Raw genomic sequence first — 13892 nt, 5'->3', positions numbered from 1 at the left:
AATTGATAATTATTTAACCAATTGATAAATATTTAAACAATTGATAAATATTTAAACAATTGTAAATATTTAATCAAACGTTTTTGTTGTGGTTATAACTTTAATTTTACATTTTTGAAGATTAAAAAGAACAATGCGACCCTGAGATAAAATCTAAAGTTATAAACAATTATAAAATTTATAATTATTAAAAATTATGCTCAATATATCATTCTCAGCTAAAAATTTTATGCTAAAAAATATAGTCTTTCTAGTCAGGACAATACTACATGATGTGGATGACGAAAAATTGTATTCCATCTTGAAGGCCTGCTCGCCTCCCAAAAGACTGTTATGGCCTGGTTCTTAAAAAGTAAATTTTTAGGGAAAACTGAAACCTCGAACTCTTTCTTGCCATTTGGCTCGGAAAATTGACTTTTAGCGTCTCTCAATTCTAAAACTAGCAAAACCTGGCCTGTGAAATTACAAAAAAAGATAACGACAATCAATTTACACTTTTTGCTTGTAATCCATGTGACTAGAGCTAAATTTATTAAGAACCGATGAAGCTCAAAAATTTTGAAATCGGTATCTTCTTCTAATTAACAAGAGGGAGGGGATACGGACAATTGCTGCAAAAAATTTCACAATTTCGGAGAAAACAACTCTAAGAAAAACTGCTTCATCAAAAATAAAAATTTTCTGTTTCATCTTCTTAGTTTCTTATTCACAAAAACACGCTGCTTTTTGGTTTTGAAATGGTTTGTTCAAAGAAAAGTTGTAAGCTGCTGGGAAAGCAAAGTCAATAAAAAAATTCCTATGAAAACATCAAAAAAACAATCAAAACAGGTTTTGTCAATTATCCACAAATAGCTACTTTTTCATCCTAAAAATTTTGGATGTACAAATTACAATTAAAATGAAAAAAATCGGTTTCAAATCATTACGATGCAGAGGTATACCCAAATCGTTACGGGCAGATATGCCCGATGCGTGTATCTCGTGTTCGTTTTTACAATGTTAATACATTGAAAGTGGAACAATATTGCGGAAAATAGCTAATTTAGCAGAAACCGTCACAGTGGAAGGTAATATCGTATCCCGTGTTCACAAAAGTGTCCTAATTTTAGCCGCAAAATACAATACAAACATAATAACATATTTTTCGCGCGAGTTGTATCACACATCCGCTCCATATATGTATCAACTTTCCGCACGCAATGTAGCTCGATTTTGCAAATAATCCGCAATTAAGCCTAACTTTATTACTACTTATTTAATTAAGCCTATCTTATTACTATAAGTAGTACTTTATTACTACTTTATTACTAATTATAGTACTTTAATACTAATTTTTACTTCTTATTAGTACTATTTAATACTACTTATTAAACTCGGCCAGTCCCACATTGATATACAAAGCCTTTGATGTGCGAGGGATTTTTCGGGAAAAAAATCAGTTTTAGTGGTTGCATGTATTTAAAGCACTTTAAAGCTTTGAAAGCTTTAATTAAAACTCTTTTAAAGTGCTTATTGCATGCTCAAAATGCGTGCGAATAATTGATACCTAAAAAAAGCGGAAAAGTGGTACAAGATTTGTTACCTACTTTTCGCACCGAATGTTCTTTTATTTCGCAAAATTGGCGAATCCCCTTTTGCGAAGAGTAAGATACGAAGGACGTCTCCTAATTTCGTTCATTGTATGTATCTAATTTTTGAGCCAATTTTACTAAGGCGAAAATTTTGGGGTATATATCTGCATCGTAATGATTTTCCGATTATCCGAGGCTATGAAACATGATTATAATGATATGCATATTCTCACAAATGAGAGCATTCAATTGTATAGAAAGAAAATTTGTTTAGATGGAGAGACTTTCAGGCTTCAATTCGGGGGAGCAGTAACTGACAAAGAACAATCTTGATTATAAACGGACCAATACAAAATCAAGACAACAGAACTTCAAAATTTTTTCATTATTGCAGCAAGAATCAATTATTGGGAACTTCATCAAAAGTTTGGCAGCAAAAATCTTTTACAATAAAATAGACTAAAAAATGACAATTTTACCCCAAATTTTGTCTTTCTTTACCTTGCTGTTGAGAACAATTGAACATTTCCTTTAAACAAAAAACTCGTTTTAGCGAATTCAAGATACCAATTGCGCAATGTATATGAACTAACAATCCGAAGGAAATGTAGGATTATTTCTCTAGACCTATTAAAATTGAAACTGGAAAAGAAGAGAAAAAAATAAGCCTCACTTTTCCTTACCAGGAACAAAAAAGGAAAGCAATTGAGCAAAGCAATGCTGAATTTTTCAAAAACACATAACTTCTGCAACAAAGCAAAAAAAACTTCTTTTTAACATTTCACTCTGCAGAAAAACTATTACTTTTTTCCTAACGAGCGATGACTGATAAAGATTATACCAAGTTCTTCCAGACTCTGAAACTTTTTGTTAATGCAGTTCTCGAAATACACTGATATTTGTAACCGCGATTGATTCCAATGTTCGCAATTGATTTGAAATGAGAACATAAAAATAAAATTGGTATTTTTGACTCGAAAGACCAATAACACTCGTTATTTTGATTAAACTTGCTTGTTAGGCGCCCCTCTGTTTTTTAATGAGAAAAAAAATTAAAGTCAACTTTTATCAACCACCAATGATCGTGGTTAATAACATAAATTAAAGCAGATTTTCGACAAGGGTCATTTAAATTTCTGCGGATTTTGTGTCGTTTTGGTTATTTTTAACCTCGTTTCAAAACAAAAGCCAATTTGTTCTTTCTCTGAGCTTCAGCTCGAATAACAAAAATTGACGCTAAAGAGCAGGGAACAAAGCAAGCTCAAAAACCTTGAAAACATACAACTCAGATTGTTGAGAAAGCCGGAAAAAATGATTATTTTTGAAGAAATAAAAATCTTAGGTAATTCCCCGTTTCCTTTTGTTTATCAATTTACGTACTATTTCCAACTTTGAAGAGTCTAGAATAAAATGACTGAAAACTTCCAGCCTGATTTTTCCTCTGAATGACAAAATAAAAACATTTTTTGAATAGTCGATTCAAATTTTCCAATTGTTTATTTGCGCGTCCACCTTTGTGTCTCATGGCAAAGTATACAATTAAGCCAAATCTCGCCAAGCGTTTTGCGTTTGCATAATGATTCTATAACTTAAACAAGGAGGCTCTGTAATGTGCGATCGCATATATTGTTCATACCCCGCTCAACCGCATTTCATTTTAATTGTCCGCCAAATAACGAATGAGGAAGAAAACTTTTAAAAACTCAATATTTTTTGAAAAGAAACTAGTGTAGGAAAAAAAAATGCGTCCTGCTCAAAATTTCCAATTTTGGAGGAAAAGGAGATTTGTCATTTTTAGAATACTAGTCAAGACGAATTAAAACACAACAACCAACATTACTAACATCCAAAACTTGATGTCTATCAGTAGAAAAAATTAATAACAAAGTCTAAATAGCTTCAAGTAGAACCTAAGGTCAAAAAATGCTATTTCATTGTTCTTCACTAGAAAGGAAATGGGACCAGTCCTTAATGAGATTCAGTGACAAGTAGACAAAGAAAACAACAAAACCGGCTAACATATATATGAACACTTTTAGATATGAATGAAGTAGTTATACAGTTAGACATTTGGACCTCTCATTACTAGGTTTTTTTTCATATGACTACAAAAAACAACAAGTGAAGGAAAAAACAAAAATTGAAAGCGACTTTGCCAAAAAACGGTGTCGATGCCGTTAAAACAGTAATCTATAGCCTAAGAATAAGAACTGTTTGATTGCGCGCGTTTTCAACGCCAATAAAGTGATATGTGACCACTCATTAATGAGATTAGGTAACAAGTAGACAGGAAAAGAGCAAAGATAAAAACAACGTTGTGTAATTTTCGAAAACATTTAAATTAAAGGCAATGAAAATGAAAGTGATTTTTTTGTTTTTGATCAGAATGTTTTCTACGTTAACAAAAAACCAAACAAATAAACTCAAAAACAAAAAGAAAACAAAATATTTTTTTGCAAAAAAAAAACGAGTTTCGAAGCCATAAAAACCATATCGAATTCACCGTGATATGTGTCCTGTAATTAATGAGACCAAGAAACAGAGACATAAACATAAAAATACAGACAATGCATAAAAATACAGAGTTAAAATATTCTTTTGAAAACAAAAATGTTTTTAAAATAATTAAGACAATCAGCATTAAATTAAAATTAATAAAGAGGTTGAATTAATGCTACAAACCAAGCCCTTGAAACTTATCTTTTATCTGTATAGGTCATATGTTAACAACGCTAACATAGAATTCAGGAAAAAAATAGAAAAAGACAGAATTCGAAAAACCGTTGTTAAACCCGTTATATCCATAATCAATTCCCTTAAAATTTTAAATAAGTTCAACTGAGCATTTTCCGTCAACAATATTGTTATGTATGACTTTTAATTAACAAAATTAGATATAACGCATATAGATAAAAAGCAGAAGAAAGACAATATTTTCAAAAATCATGAAGACCTCCAGCTACCAAGTCAAGTCCTTCAAAAGGTTCATTTCTCCATTCCTAACTTTTGAGATCTGTTATTACAGAAAGAAACACAAGCACAGAAAAGAATTTTAAAAAATATTTTTATTGGCAAAAAACGATGTCGAAGCTGTTAAAACAATCAATTGGTTGAGAAAAAGACTAGCTTTAATCAAATGCGACTTTCTTCTAAGTCACTAAGCTGTTATTTGACTGCTAGTTTTTAGGAGCGGTAACAAAAGACAAAAAAAATTTTAAATATCAAAGCTAATTTTTTTTTGAAATAATTTATTTTCAAAGTTGAGAAAATCTATCAGCTGTCAAATATAGTATCTAAACTTGTTTGTTTTTTACCCAACTGAAGCTACTGAAACCTGCCACATAGCAAACATTGTTATACGATTTAAAATAAAGACAAAAAGCGAAAAACCAATGAAGTTTTTTTTTTGCAAAAAAACGGTTGTCGATGCAATTAAAACCATAAATACTGCATTTTAAAATAGATATCTCCCAATGCTTCTCTTTTTGACGCAAAAATGTGATGTGTGATCTGTGGTTATTGAGGCTAGCTAGAAATTAGGCAAAAGAACAGAAGATGAAAAATTGAAAAAAGTTTTACATTTCTTGAAAAAGTTATATTTTAAGTCACAAATGACACCAGCTCACAATAAAATCAGTAAATAGGCTCATATAATCATCCATAAGAAACCATTGAAACCTCTTAATATTCAGAATTGCTCATACGACAACCAGGAAAAGGCAATTAAAGATAAAGCGAACAAATTCCATCAAATTCTTCTAGAAACCGGTGTCGAGGCCGTTAAAATTATATTATATTCATTACAAATGAGATGCTCAGCTGACAGTTATATTAAAACACCAATATTGTGATGATTGACCTATCAACAATTCGATAATGTGACAGGGAAATGTCCAAAAATCATTTTTTTGTGAAACTAGTTTTTTTGCAGCGAGTAAACATTTATTTAAAGGGTAGAGCCTCCTTAGAGATTAAAATTAAGTTAAGCTGAAGATTCGTTTTTTCTCTGCTGAAATTAAGCAGCAATTTGAACCAAAAAAAGTAAAGAAATAAGTGGCAAAGCTCTACAATCCCTTGTTTATTTTGAAAGCAAATGAGTTTAAATGTCAAAGCGGAAAAAACTAAAAAGTCTGAAAGCTATTAATGGCACTTATTCAAGGAACTAATTGGACCTGTTAATATTGAGCCTTGATAAGAAATATTCTGTTGTGTAATGGACTTGTTGTGTAATTACAATCCGTGTTAATTTTTGATTTTAGATTTTACGTGATCAGACCAAAACTAACCTTGCTACTACTCTTCGCATCCTTAGAACATGCAACGGTTCCCAGTTCATAGATATGGAGAATTTGACAAAAAAAAATTACGTATCAAAGCAAAACGATGCTGTTTGTATAATTAGCGAGCTAAATTAGCAAAAAAACGGCAACTTTTCCAACCCAGAAAACTCCCACAGAGAGCGGAGAGGCAAATTAGCCCCTCTTGTGTTGAAGCATATTGTGTCAGCTTTTTTGATGTTCACTTCCAGCATATCTAAGCAAAGTTGACTAAAGAAGCTTATTTCTTGCGATTTTCGATGGCAAAAGATTGTTTTTTTTCTGAATAAATAGCAAAAATTTGAGCTAAGAATTAGATGAATGTTCTATCGACATTCTTCTATCTTTGAAAATAAATCAACCGCACTTTTTGTTAACGATTTAAAAACATTTTATCAAAACTGGCAAAAATATAGGCAAAAATTGCGAAAAATGTGAACAAAAACAACGGAAATCTGTCTATTATTCACAAAACTTTATACCTCATTAACTCATTGAAGCATGCAAAAATAAAAAAAACTTTCTAATTCCATATTTTTGGATGAAAGGGCTTTCTAAGGATACCACTCACAGCTCTCTGAAATGAATATATTGCTCGATCAGAATTGATTAACCAAAAAACCCATTTAAGTATACAGTTGCTCCAGCCATTAAAATGGGTCAGAAAAATAAGCCTAGAGGTTTGAAACAAAAAAATCGAGAAGAAAAAATTTGTCCAAGGAGGTTACTCGTATTCTTCTTCAGTTGCAACAAAAAGAACGAATAGGAGTTTCTATTTTCGCGGTCGAGATGCAATTTTATGCTAAATTTAATAGATTTCAAAAAAAAACTGCCGTAAAAGTAAAACAAGTAAAAAAAATTAAGAAATGGGATGCATAAGCAACCGTTTCAAGGAAAAAACTAATTCAACCAGTTTGAAGTAGCAGCAAGCTATTCACTTTACCCTTAAAATAATAGAAAGTTGAAAGTTGTTCAACAAACAATTGCAAATTTAAGCAGGCAGCCAAAAATTACTCAATCTTAGCTATGGAATTCTGCATCGGTATGTCTGTCACATGCATATATGTGAATCTAAAGTACTCCATTTTAATTTTGATCATTTATTTTCTGTTTCTTTCTTCTGAAAAGAAGAAGCATCGATATCATAATATTCGGAATGAATTTTTAGACGCTAATTTTTAGCTCAATGCCCCGATGCGCCCAAAGGTGGTGTGATCAGAGGAAAATATGATCTGAGACCAGATCAACCGGGGAGTATCGAAACTAAAATTTGAAGTACTAACGTGTTAGTGACAACTAAATCGGGAAACCATATCCTGTCTTTTCTGATTCTGATGTCACTGATGTTTCCAAACTCTTCGGGAGACCAAGACAGGAACTCATCATTCCACTTCTGCAGAAACAAACGACGTTTGGGTGTTATTTTTTGGGTAAATTGAGATCTTTCTATCGAAAATCTCAAATAGAATTCTTAGTTAGATGCTTACATAAACAGTCATCGTTAATTGTTCTGATTTTAAATTCGAGCGAAATCATCATTCCACTTCTGCGAAAACAAATGATCCTTTGGGGAAGAATTTTTGGGTAACCTGAGATTTTTTATTCAAAAATTCAATTAAATTCCTGAGTTAGGTGTTTACCATTAAAAATACCAGTCTTCATTAATCGGAATAATCTCGTCAGTTCAAATCATGGAGAAATCGAAAAACCACTTGGGGCACATTTTGAAGGAGTAACCCACGCAATCGGTTTTTGAAGATCTACAAATATGTTGCTTTAATTTTCATGACTGACGCAATTGTGTCTTGTTAGGTTGATTTTAAAATCTAACGGCTCATTAATGAAATTCTAACTGTTTTGTCGTTTCAGTGTTGACAAATATGAAATCGCTGTGACTGCGTTCAAAGCAGATCAACTGATTTATTAAAAAAATATAAAATTCTCAAAAAAACTTCATCAATTGCGCCCATTTAAATTACTCCGAATTCGTGCCCAAAACTTAATTTTTATGTATTTCATCGGATATCGATGAACTTATATTCGAGTTATGAATTCGAGGTATGACTTCATATATCTGCAATTTGAATAAGAGTCAAATATTGGGGGGAGGGGGGGGGGGCTAGAAAGGTTGTTAAACAATGTAAACAAAGTTGCTTACTTACCCTGACGTTCCAGACTGCTGTTGTCACTTTCTGTTCTTGTTCGTTCTGAAACAAACAACAACTGTCAACAAACGTAAATAACCGTAAGTTTCAACTCAATATTAGACAATACCACCAAAAAGAGAAAATAAATCAGTCGCAATAAGAGCTGAGGAGATTATTAGATAGTTCAATTGCGTTTTCTTGTCAAACAAGATATATTAAGCACCCTAATACATTGCACTCAATTTAAGTTTCCACAATATTTTTTTAAACAAAATAATCATAAATTTAAGGTGTGCTTGGCTCCACAATATTAGAAATTAAAGCTATATGGAAAAACAACCACCCTTCTGATCTGCAGAAGGGACTAGTTACTTGAGACCAAGTTCATAATTTAATAAATGTAATAGAAACCGAACAAATGGCAACATAAGATGTAGATTAATGAATTCAATTTTTTGCAGTAATCTGAGTTTTTAACAGTTTCTGTAATGATTCTCCAATTTTTGATTCAATTAAAAAATCATGAAATGTAAAATCTTACCGAGACAGGCACGGAAACCATTACATTTACGGTCGATGGAAAATTGGTTTCTCCTGAGAAATTCGACAAAAACTGTTAAATCATTAAAGATCATGGAATAAACAAAACCTGTGCTCTCTGAAGATGGCCAAACATATTTTGTTTATTCGCATTTAGATTTTAATAGGTCTCTTCGGAAAAACGCAAAAATTCAAAAATTATAGGCAGATTTTTTGGAGAACCGTAAAATTGAAAAAAGTGAGAAGCAATTAGAGAAGGTCAAAAGCTTGACCCATAATTAAATAATGAAAGGTAAGCAAAGAGAAAATTGTCACAAAAACTTCAGAGTTTTAAAAGTGCTGCAGTGTTTATCTTTCACCAGTATATTTTAAGTAAGAAAAGTTCAAGTGAAAGTTGGCAATTGGGGTAGCTACAATTGTCAAAAAAAAACAAATTTGCATACTTTGCAGCAACTAGGTAAATCCATAAAACAGCTGAACTTCAGAACGAGCTCCAATCCTAAAGATGTTCTCACTACGTAGCCAATTTTCGAAAAGGCGAATTTCAATGAATTGTGCGTTTTTAGCAAACAAAACCATTTTTAGCATGTAATTATAGTCTGAAAAATTTTTTGCTGGAATTTAATAGGTAGTTACTCGAGACATAGATCAAAAAAGTTAACTGTTCTCGTGAACAGTGCAAAAATTGATTACTGAGCAACTGATTGCCTTCTATTATCAACACTTAGCAACGAGAAGGACATTTTTTAATTATTCCTTTTAGAGTTTTTTTCATTTCTGTAATTAGAGACTGTATCCATAGGAAAAAATTAATTTGCAGCAATTTTGAACAAAGCTATTCTAGTGTCACTCATTTCCACGCACACTCACAACCCATATATTAAAACATGGGCTGTGAAAGGGCCTGACAAAATCGACTGAAATTTGAGTCACGTAATTTGGGTCAAGAAAATGAACTATCATAAAAATGAATTTATCTTGCCTAAAACAAATTGATTTGGAAAAAGTTTTATTTCCTAAAACCCTCGACCAATAGAAGTCTGCTCCCCTGACGTCCCCATAGCTGCAAAAGCCAAAAATATATATAAAAATTTCAATTTGAAACTATTCTGTTTTTCGTTACTCTCTATGACGATGAATCAATGAGTTTCTCGTTTGCAAGTGGTGAGAGAGGGAAAGAAGGGATGGAAAGGCGCAAAACATCAAATGGATTGAAAAAATTAAAATGCGTTTAATGGAGTTTAATATGGCTTCATCCTTATCTCTCCAAGATGAGTAACAAACATGTAAATTTAGCTGGCGAAAAAAAGACCGCATTGATTTGACAGCATTGATTATAGCTGATAGGTGATAATATTTTCTGTTGAAATTTTCTAGTTTTAGACTTACTTTGTATCATTCTAGTCGTCCACTGAAGAATATTATTGGAAATAATTCAATCAGAGTTTTTTTTCATGTCAAAATCTACATACCTAACAGAATATTGATATCTGAGTTTGCAGGTAAATTCTAGGTAACGTTTTCTGGGTAAATTGCACGTATCATGAATTTGCAGGTAATGTTACCTGCAATTTTGCTTACATGCAAAAGCTGCAGATAAATTTACCTAGCCATTTTTAGAGTGCATATGCAATATACTTCGTTGCAGTTTCTGTGAAAAAATAGAAACGGCCAGATCAATAAATTTATAAGAAGTATATAGCTTAAGGTATATACTTCTTTCTATGTTTTCATTTCGTTTTCTCTCTAAGTGTGAGAGGTCTTTTTAAGTGTAAGGAAGTTTTTTTTGCGAACGGCTATCTTGCAAGATTCTTGCAAAACGAACGGTTATCTTGTAAGATTCTTGCAAAACGAACGGTTATCTTGTAAGTTTCTGGCAAAACGAACGGCTATCTTGCAAGATTCTGGCAAAACGAACGGCTATCTTGCAAGATTCTGGCAAAACGGATGGCTATCTTGCAAGATTCTTGCAAAAAAGGGTTATCTTGCAAGATCTTGCAAGATTCTGGCAAAATCTTGCAAGATAACCATTCGGATCCGGCTTGGGTTGTGAACTCTACATGTATACACGTTGAGAAGAGTTGAATTTCATCAGATTTTCAAATTCAGAATTTCAAAAGTCAAAAACGAAAACAAAGGTTTGGTTTTATAATTTATTTTTACAACTTTTGAATAGCCTTTGTCATATAACACAACTCAAAAAAGTTTATCTATAGTTTATCAGTTTTTTTGTGTGTTCATAAATTATCAAGAAAAATCTGTGTAAAGATTTTGGCTGAAGACAAGGATTTATCAAAAGAAAAGTGTCCTTCACAAAGTATATTTAGTTTTCAAAAAGGTCGATCGCTGCCATTTTAACTCAATTCGGTCGACAACAAATTACTCTTCCATTTAGAGCAATTTGAGTTAGTTTGAGGAAACAAAACACTTTAGTAACCCCTGAAAAAATATGACAGCAAAAGGTTTCCTCGTAAAATTGATTGGAACAATATCCTGAACGGAAATTATGCTCCGACCGCAACCCCGAATATCACCCCTCCCCCTTAGCACATGTATTGGGGTGGTCAGACATCTTATAAACTGAACAAATATTGACTATTCATTACAAAAATGCGAGAATTTAGGGGGTGTGATTATAATGAAAAGTCGCACCGCTTATACACCCTAAAAGCCTTTTATCCCATTTTATTTGTATTCACAGTAGCGGGTATTTGTCAGAATTTAGAGATATATTCTCTTTGATGAAACCGCCTCCCGTTTATGATGCTGGATAGGCTGAACAAAAGATCGTTTTGTCCAGAAAAATGTAATAAACGGAGTTAACCAAAGTAGTCCCGGATCTCTGTCATAACAATTCAGTACTGAATCATAGAAATTCCATTATGATTTTTACTATCACCAGAGTTCTAATTTAAGACATTTCATAGAAAAATTCATTAGAAAATTTTTAATTTAGTATGAACATAATGAACTTCATTTCTGCGTTTATCATGGACATAATGAATTTCTTGTCTGTTTTTCAACTGAACAGAATGAAAAATCGCCGTCAATTGAGACAAAACTGAGCAATTGCAAAAAAAAATTTACCGAAATTTCACAGCAGTATTATTATTGCCATAGCGGAAAGACTTGTCGGGTACTAGGGTAAGGCGGGAGAATCAAGAACAATTTGATCCAAAAAAATGGGCCATTATCAGACGATAAGACATAATTAGATATACTACGAAATTGTACAAAATAGTGAGAATTACTGCGAATTAATTTGAAAAATCGTTATCGTGTTTCAACTCTGATCAACACTGGAAAAGTTCGTTCGACTAAGAGTCGAAAACCGCTACAATCAGAATATCTCTGACTATGATCACAAGAAAAAAGGGATCAGGCGGGAAAACGATCTCAGTTGAATTTGGAATTTGTTAGACTGGTCGTGTTCAAGTTCTCTCCCATTGCAGACCAGTTATCTTGTAAAAACTGGACCAACTCTTGCTAAATTCCGAAATAAATTATATTCAGAATTAAACTTACCAAACAATTATTCTACTGGCGCATTAGATGGATAGCTCATTAGATACTACCAAAAGTTGAAATCTTTTACTAAAAATTACTTGTGCACAGTAGTTGTACTCTCTTTTCTTAACTTTTCCGACTTATAGGAACCTCATTCCAATAGAAGTTGAATAAAACAGCTAATATTCTTGCATAAATGTTTCATTCAAACTTAATTTTTCAGTCTATAACACTGCAATAAGAAAGCCAATTTTGGTGAATTAAAATCTTCAAAAAACAAAACGTATATGAAAAAAATTTATTTCTGTAAATAGTTTCTATCATTATTTATTCTTCAATTGAGGATTCCTCCATCAATTCGTAAAATTCGTAAAAAAAAAACAAAAATTAAAAACTAGGAAAATCACAAAATAGTGGAAGCAACAAGAAGTTGTAATTCAAATCTTAATCTTTTCATAAGTTGATGTTTTTGTTTATTACTTTGACAATTTTAAGCTTTCGTCGTTCGATAGCGTTTCCTCACCTCGTTGATACCAGATGGCTATCTCACAAGACCTTTCCAGACATTTGCCATCTGGCAGCCTCTTGCATAGTTTTTTTTACAAATAGTTTTCTTGCCAGTTACTTGCAATTGCGTTCCGGTCAAGTCCTGCTCTCATTGGGTGTTAATACACATAATCGTTCATTTAGAAGTTTTCTAAAAAGTTCTTGAGTGATGTTTAAGAAAAAAATGAAAACAAAATGTATATCGGATATCTGAACTTAGTAGGATACAACATAAAATTTATAAATCTAGAATAATTTGCGTTTCGATATGCAAAACAAACACAAATAGAGAACTCCTAGAGTCCTTGGAACTGTTCATTTTTTTTCGTTCACGCAAAAAATATCAAAATTTATGCTATATTTGTTGTAAATCAATTGTTGCATATTGAAAAAAATGATGGGAAATGACGTTCTCATCTCGATCTATTCTCTTTAGATCATGTTTTTATATATATATATATATATATCTATATATGTCATATATATATATATATCTTTGCAAGTTTCCCATCCGAAATCGACTGGGGTGTTGAAAAACTGTGCTTTGTAGGCTGCCCTAAATACGATTTTGCCCCACAATCAAATTTTGTTAGCAATCAACGCTAAGTTTTGTTGACTATTGTATATATATATATATAGTTTTCTTGCCAGAATTTCTTGCCAGAATATACTTAGAATTTCTTTCAAATTTTCAAAAGAAACATATTGTGAAATTTTAATTTTTTCTTGTCTTTTCATCAACACTTCATACTAACCTTAGAGAGTCTGCTTATCTTTTTTTAAAATCTTGCAGAAATCCCAAAAAAAGATGGCAATGCCTACCAAATGTCACAGATTGAGATATAATTCACTCACAATAATTCACTAACCTCAAGTGATATTGGACTCACTTCATGAGAGGGGAGGCCTTCTGTGTTTAAATGTCACCCAATGAGTGGGGACTTCAGATAATTTTTGTTTTTTTTGTCCTCATACATCAGCAGAGAAACTTCGCAATCACCGAAGGAAACGAGTTTTCTCAAAGACATCTAATTGAAAGTACAGCTGCATTCGCAATTTGTTAAATCCTTCAATCACGAGTTTATATTCTTACCTGACCAAAGTGGGGAGAATATAAACGAACATTTCACGCGTGCAAATTTGAAATGGACAGTTGAATTTAGAATTATTGAACTGCTGATCTGTTGAATTAATTACCATAGTTATGATAACCAAATTAATTATAATTCAAATATTAAAAAAAACTATTGTGTAATATTTGGGCA

At 32.0% G+C, this 13892-nt stretch overlaps 1 protein-coding gene across 1 annotated transcript in view; it reads right to left on the bottom strand.

The window, feature by feature from the left end:
• LOC142355788 (neuronal acetylcholine receptor subunit alpha-10-like) overlaps nucleotides 1-8094 on the bottom strand; it is a gene marked incomplete at its 5' end in the record, with an annotated part of 38045 nt that extends 29951 nt beyond the window's left edge. Inside the window, 2 exons of the mRNA XM_075407847.1 lie at nucleotides 7171-7280; nucleotides 8050-8094. Coding sequence (XP_075263962.1) covers nucleotides 7171-7280; nucleotides 8050-8094 — 155 coding nt within the window. The remainder of the gene's footprint in view (nucleotides 1-7170; nucleotides 7281-8049) is intronic.
• Between the last annotated feature and the right edge of the window lie 5798 nt (nucleotides 8095-13892).

The sequence above is a fragment of the Convolutriloba macropyga genome, unplaced genomic scaffold (assembly GCF_964194025.1).
Source record: "Convolutriloba macropyga unplaced genomic scaffold, txConMacr16.3 SCAFFOLD_535, whole genome shotgun sequence".
Classification (NCBI taxonomy): domain Eukaryota; kingdom Metazoa; phylum Xenacoelomorpha; order Acoela; family Convolutidae; genus Convolutriloba; species Convolutriloba macropyga.
Note: the sequence above shows the minus strand (reverse complement) of the source record. Positions and strands in the feature narration are given on the sequence as shown.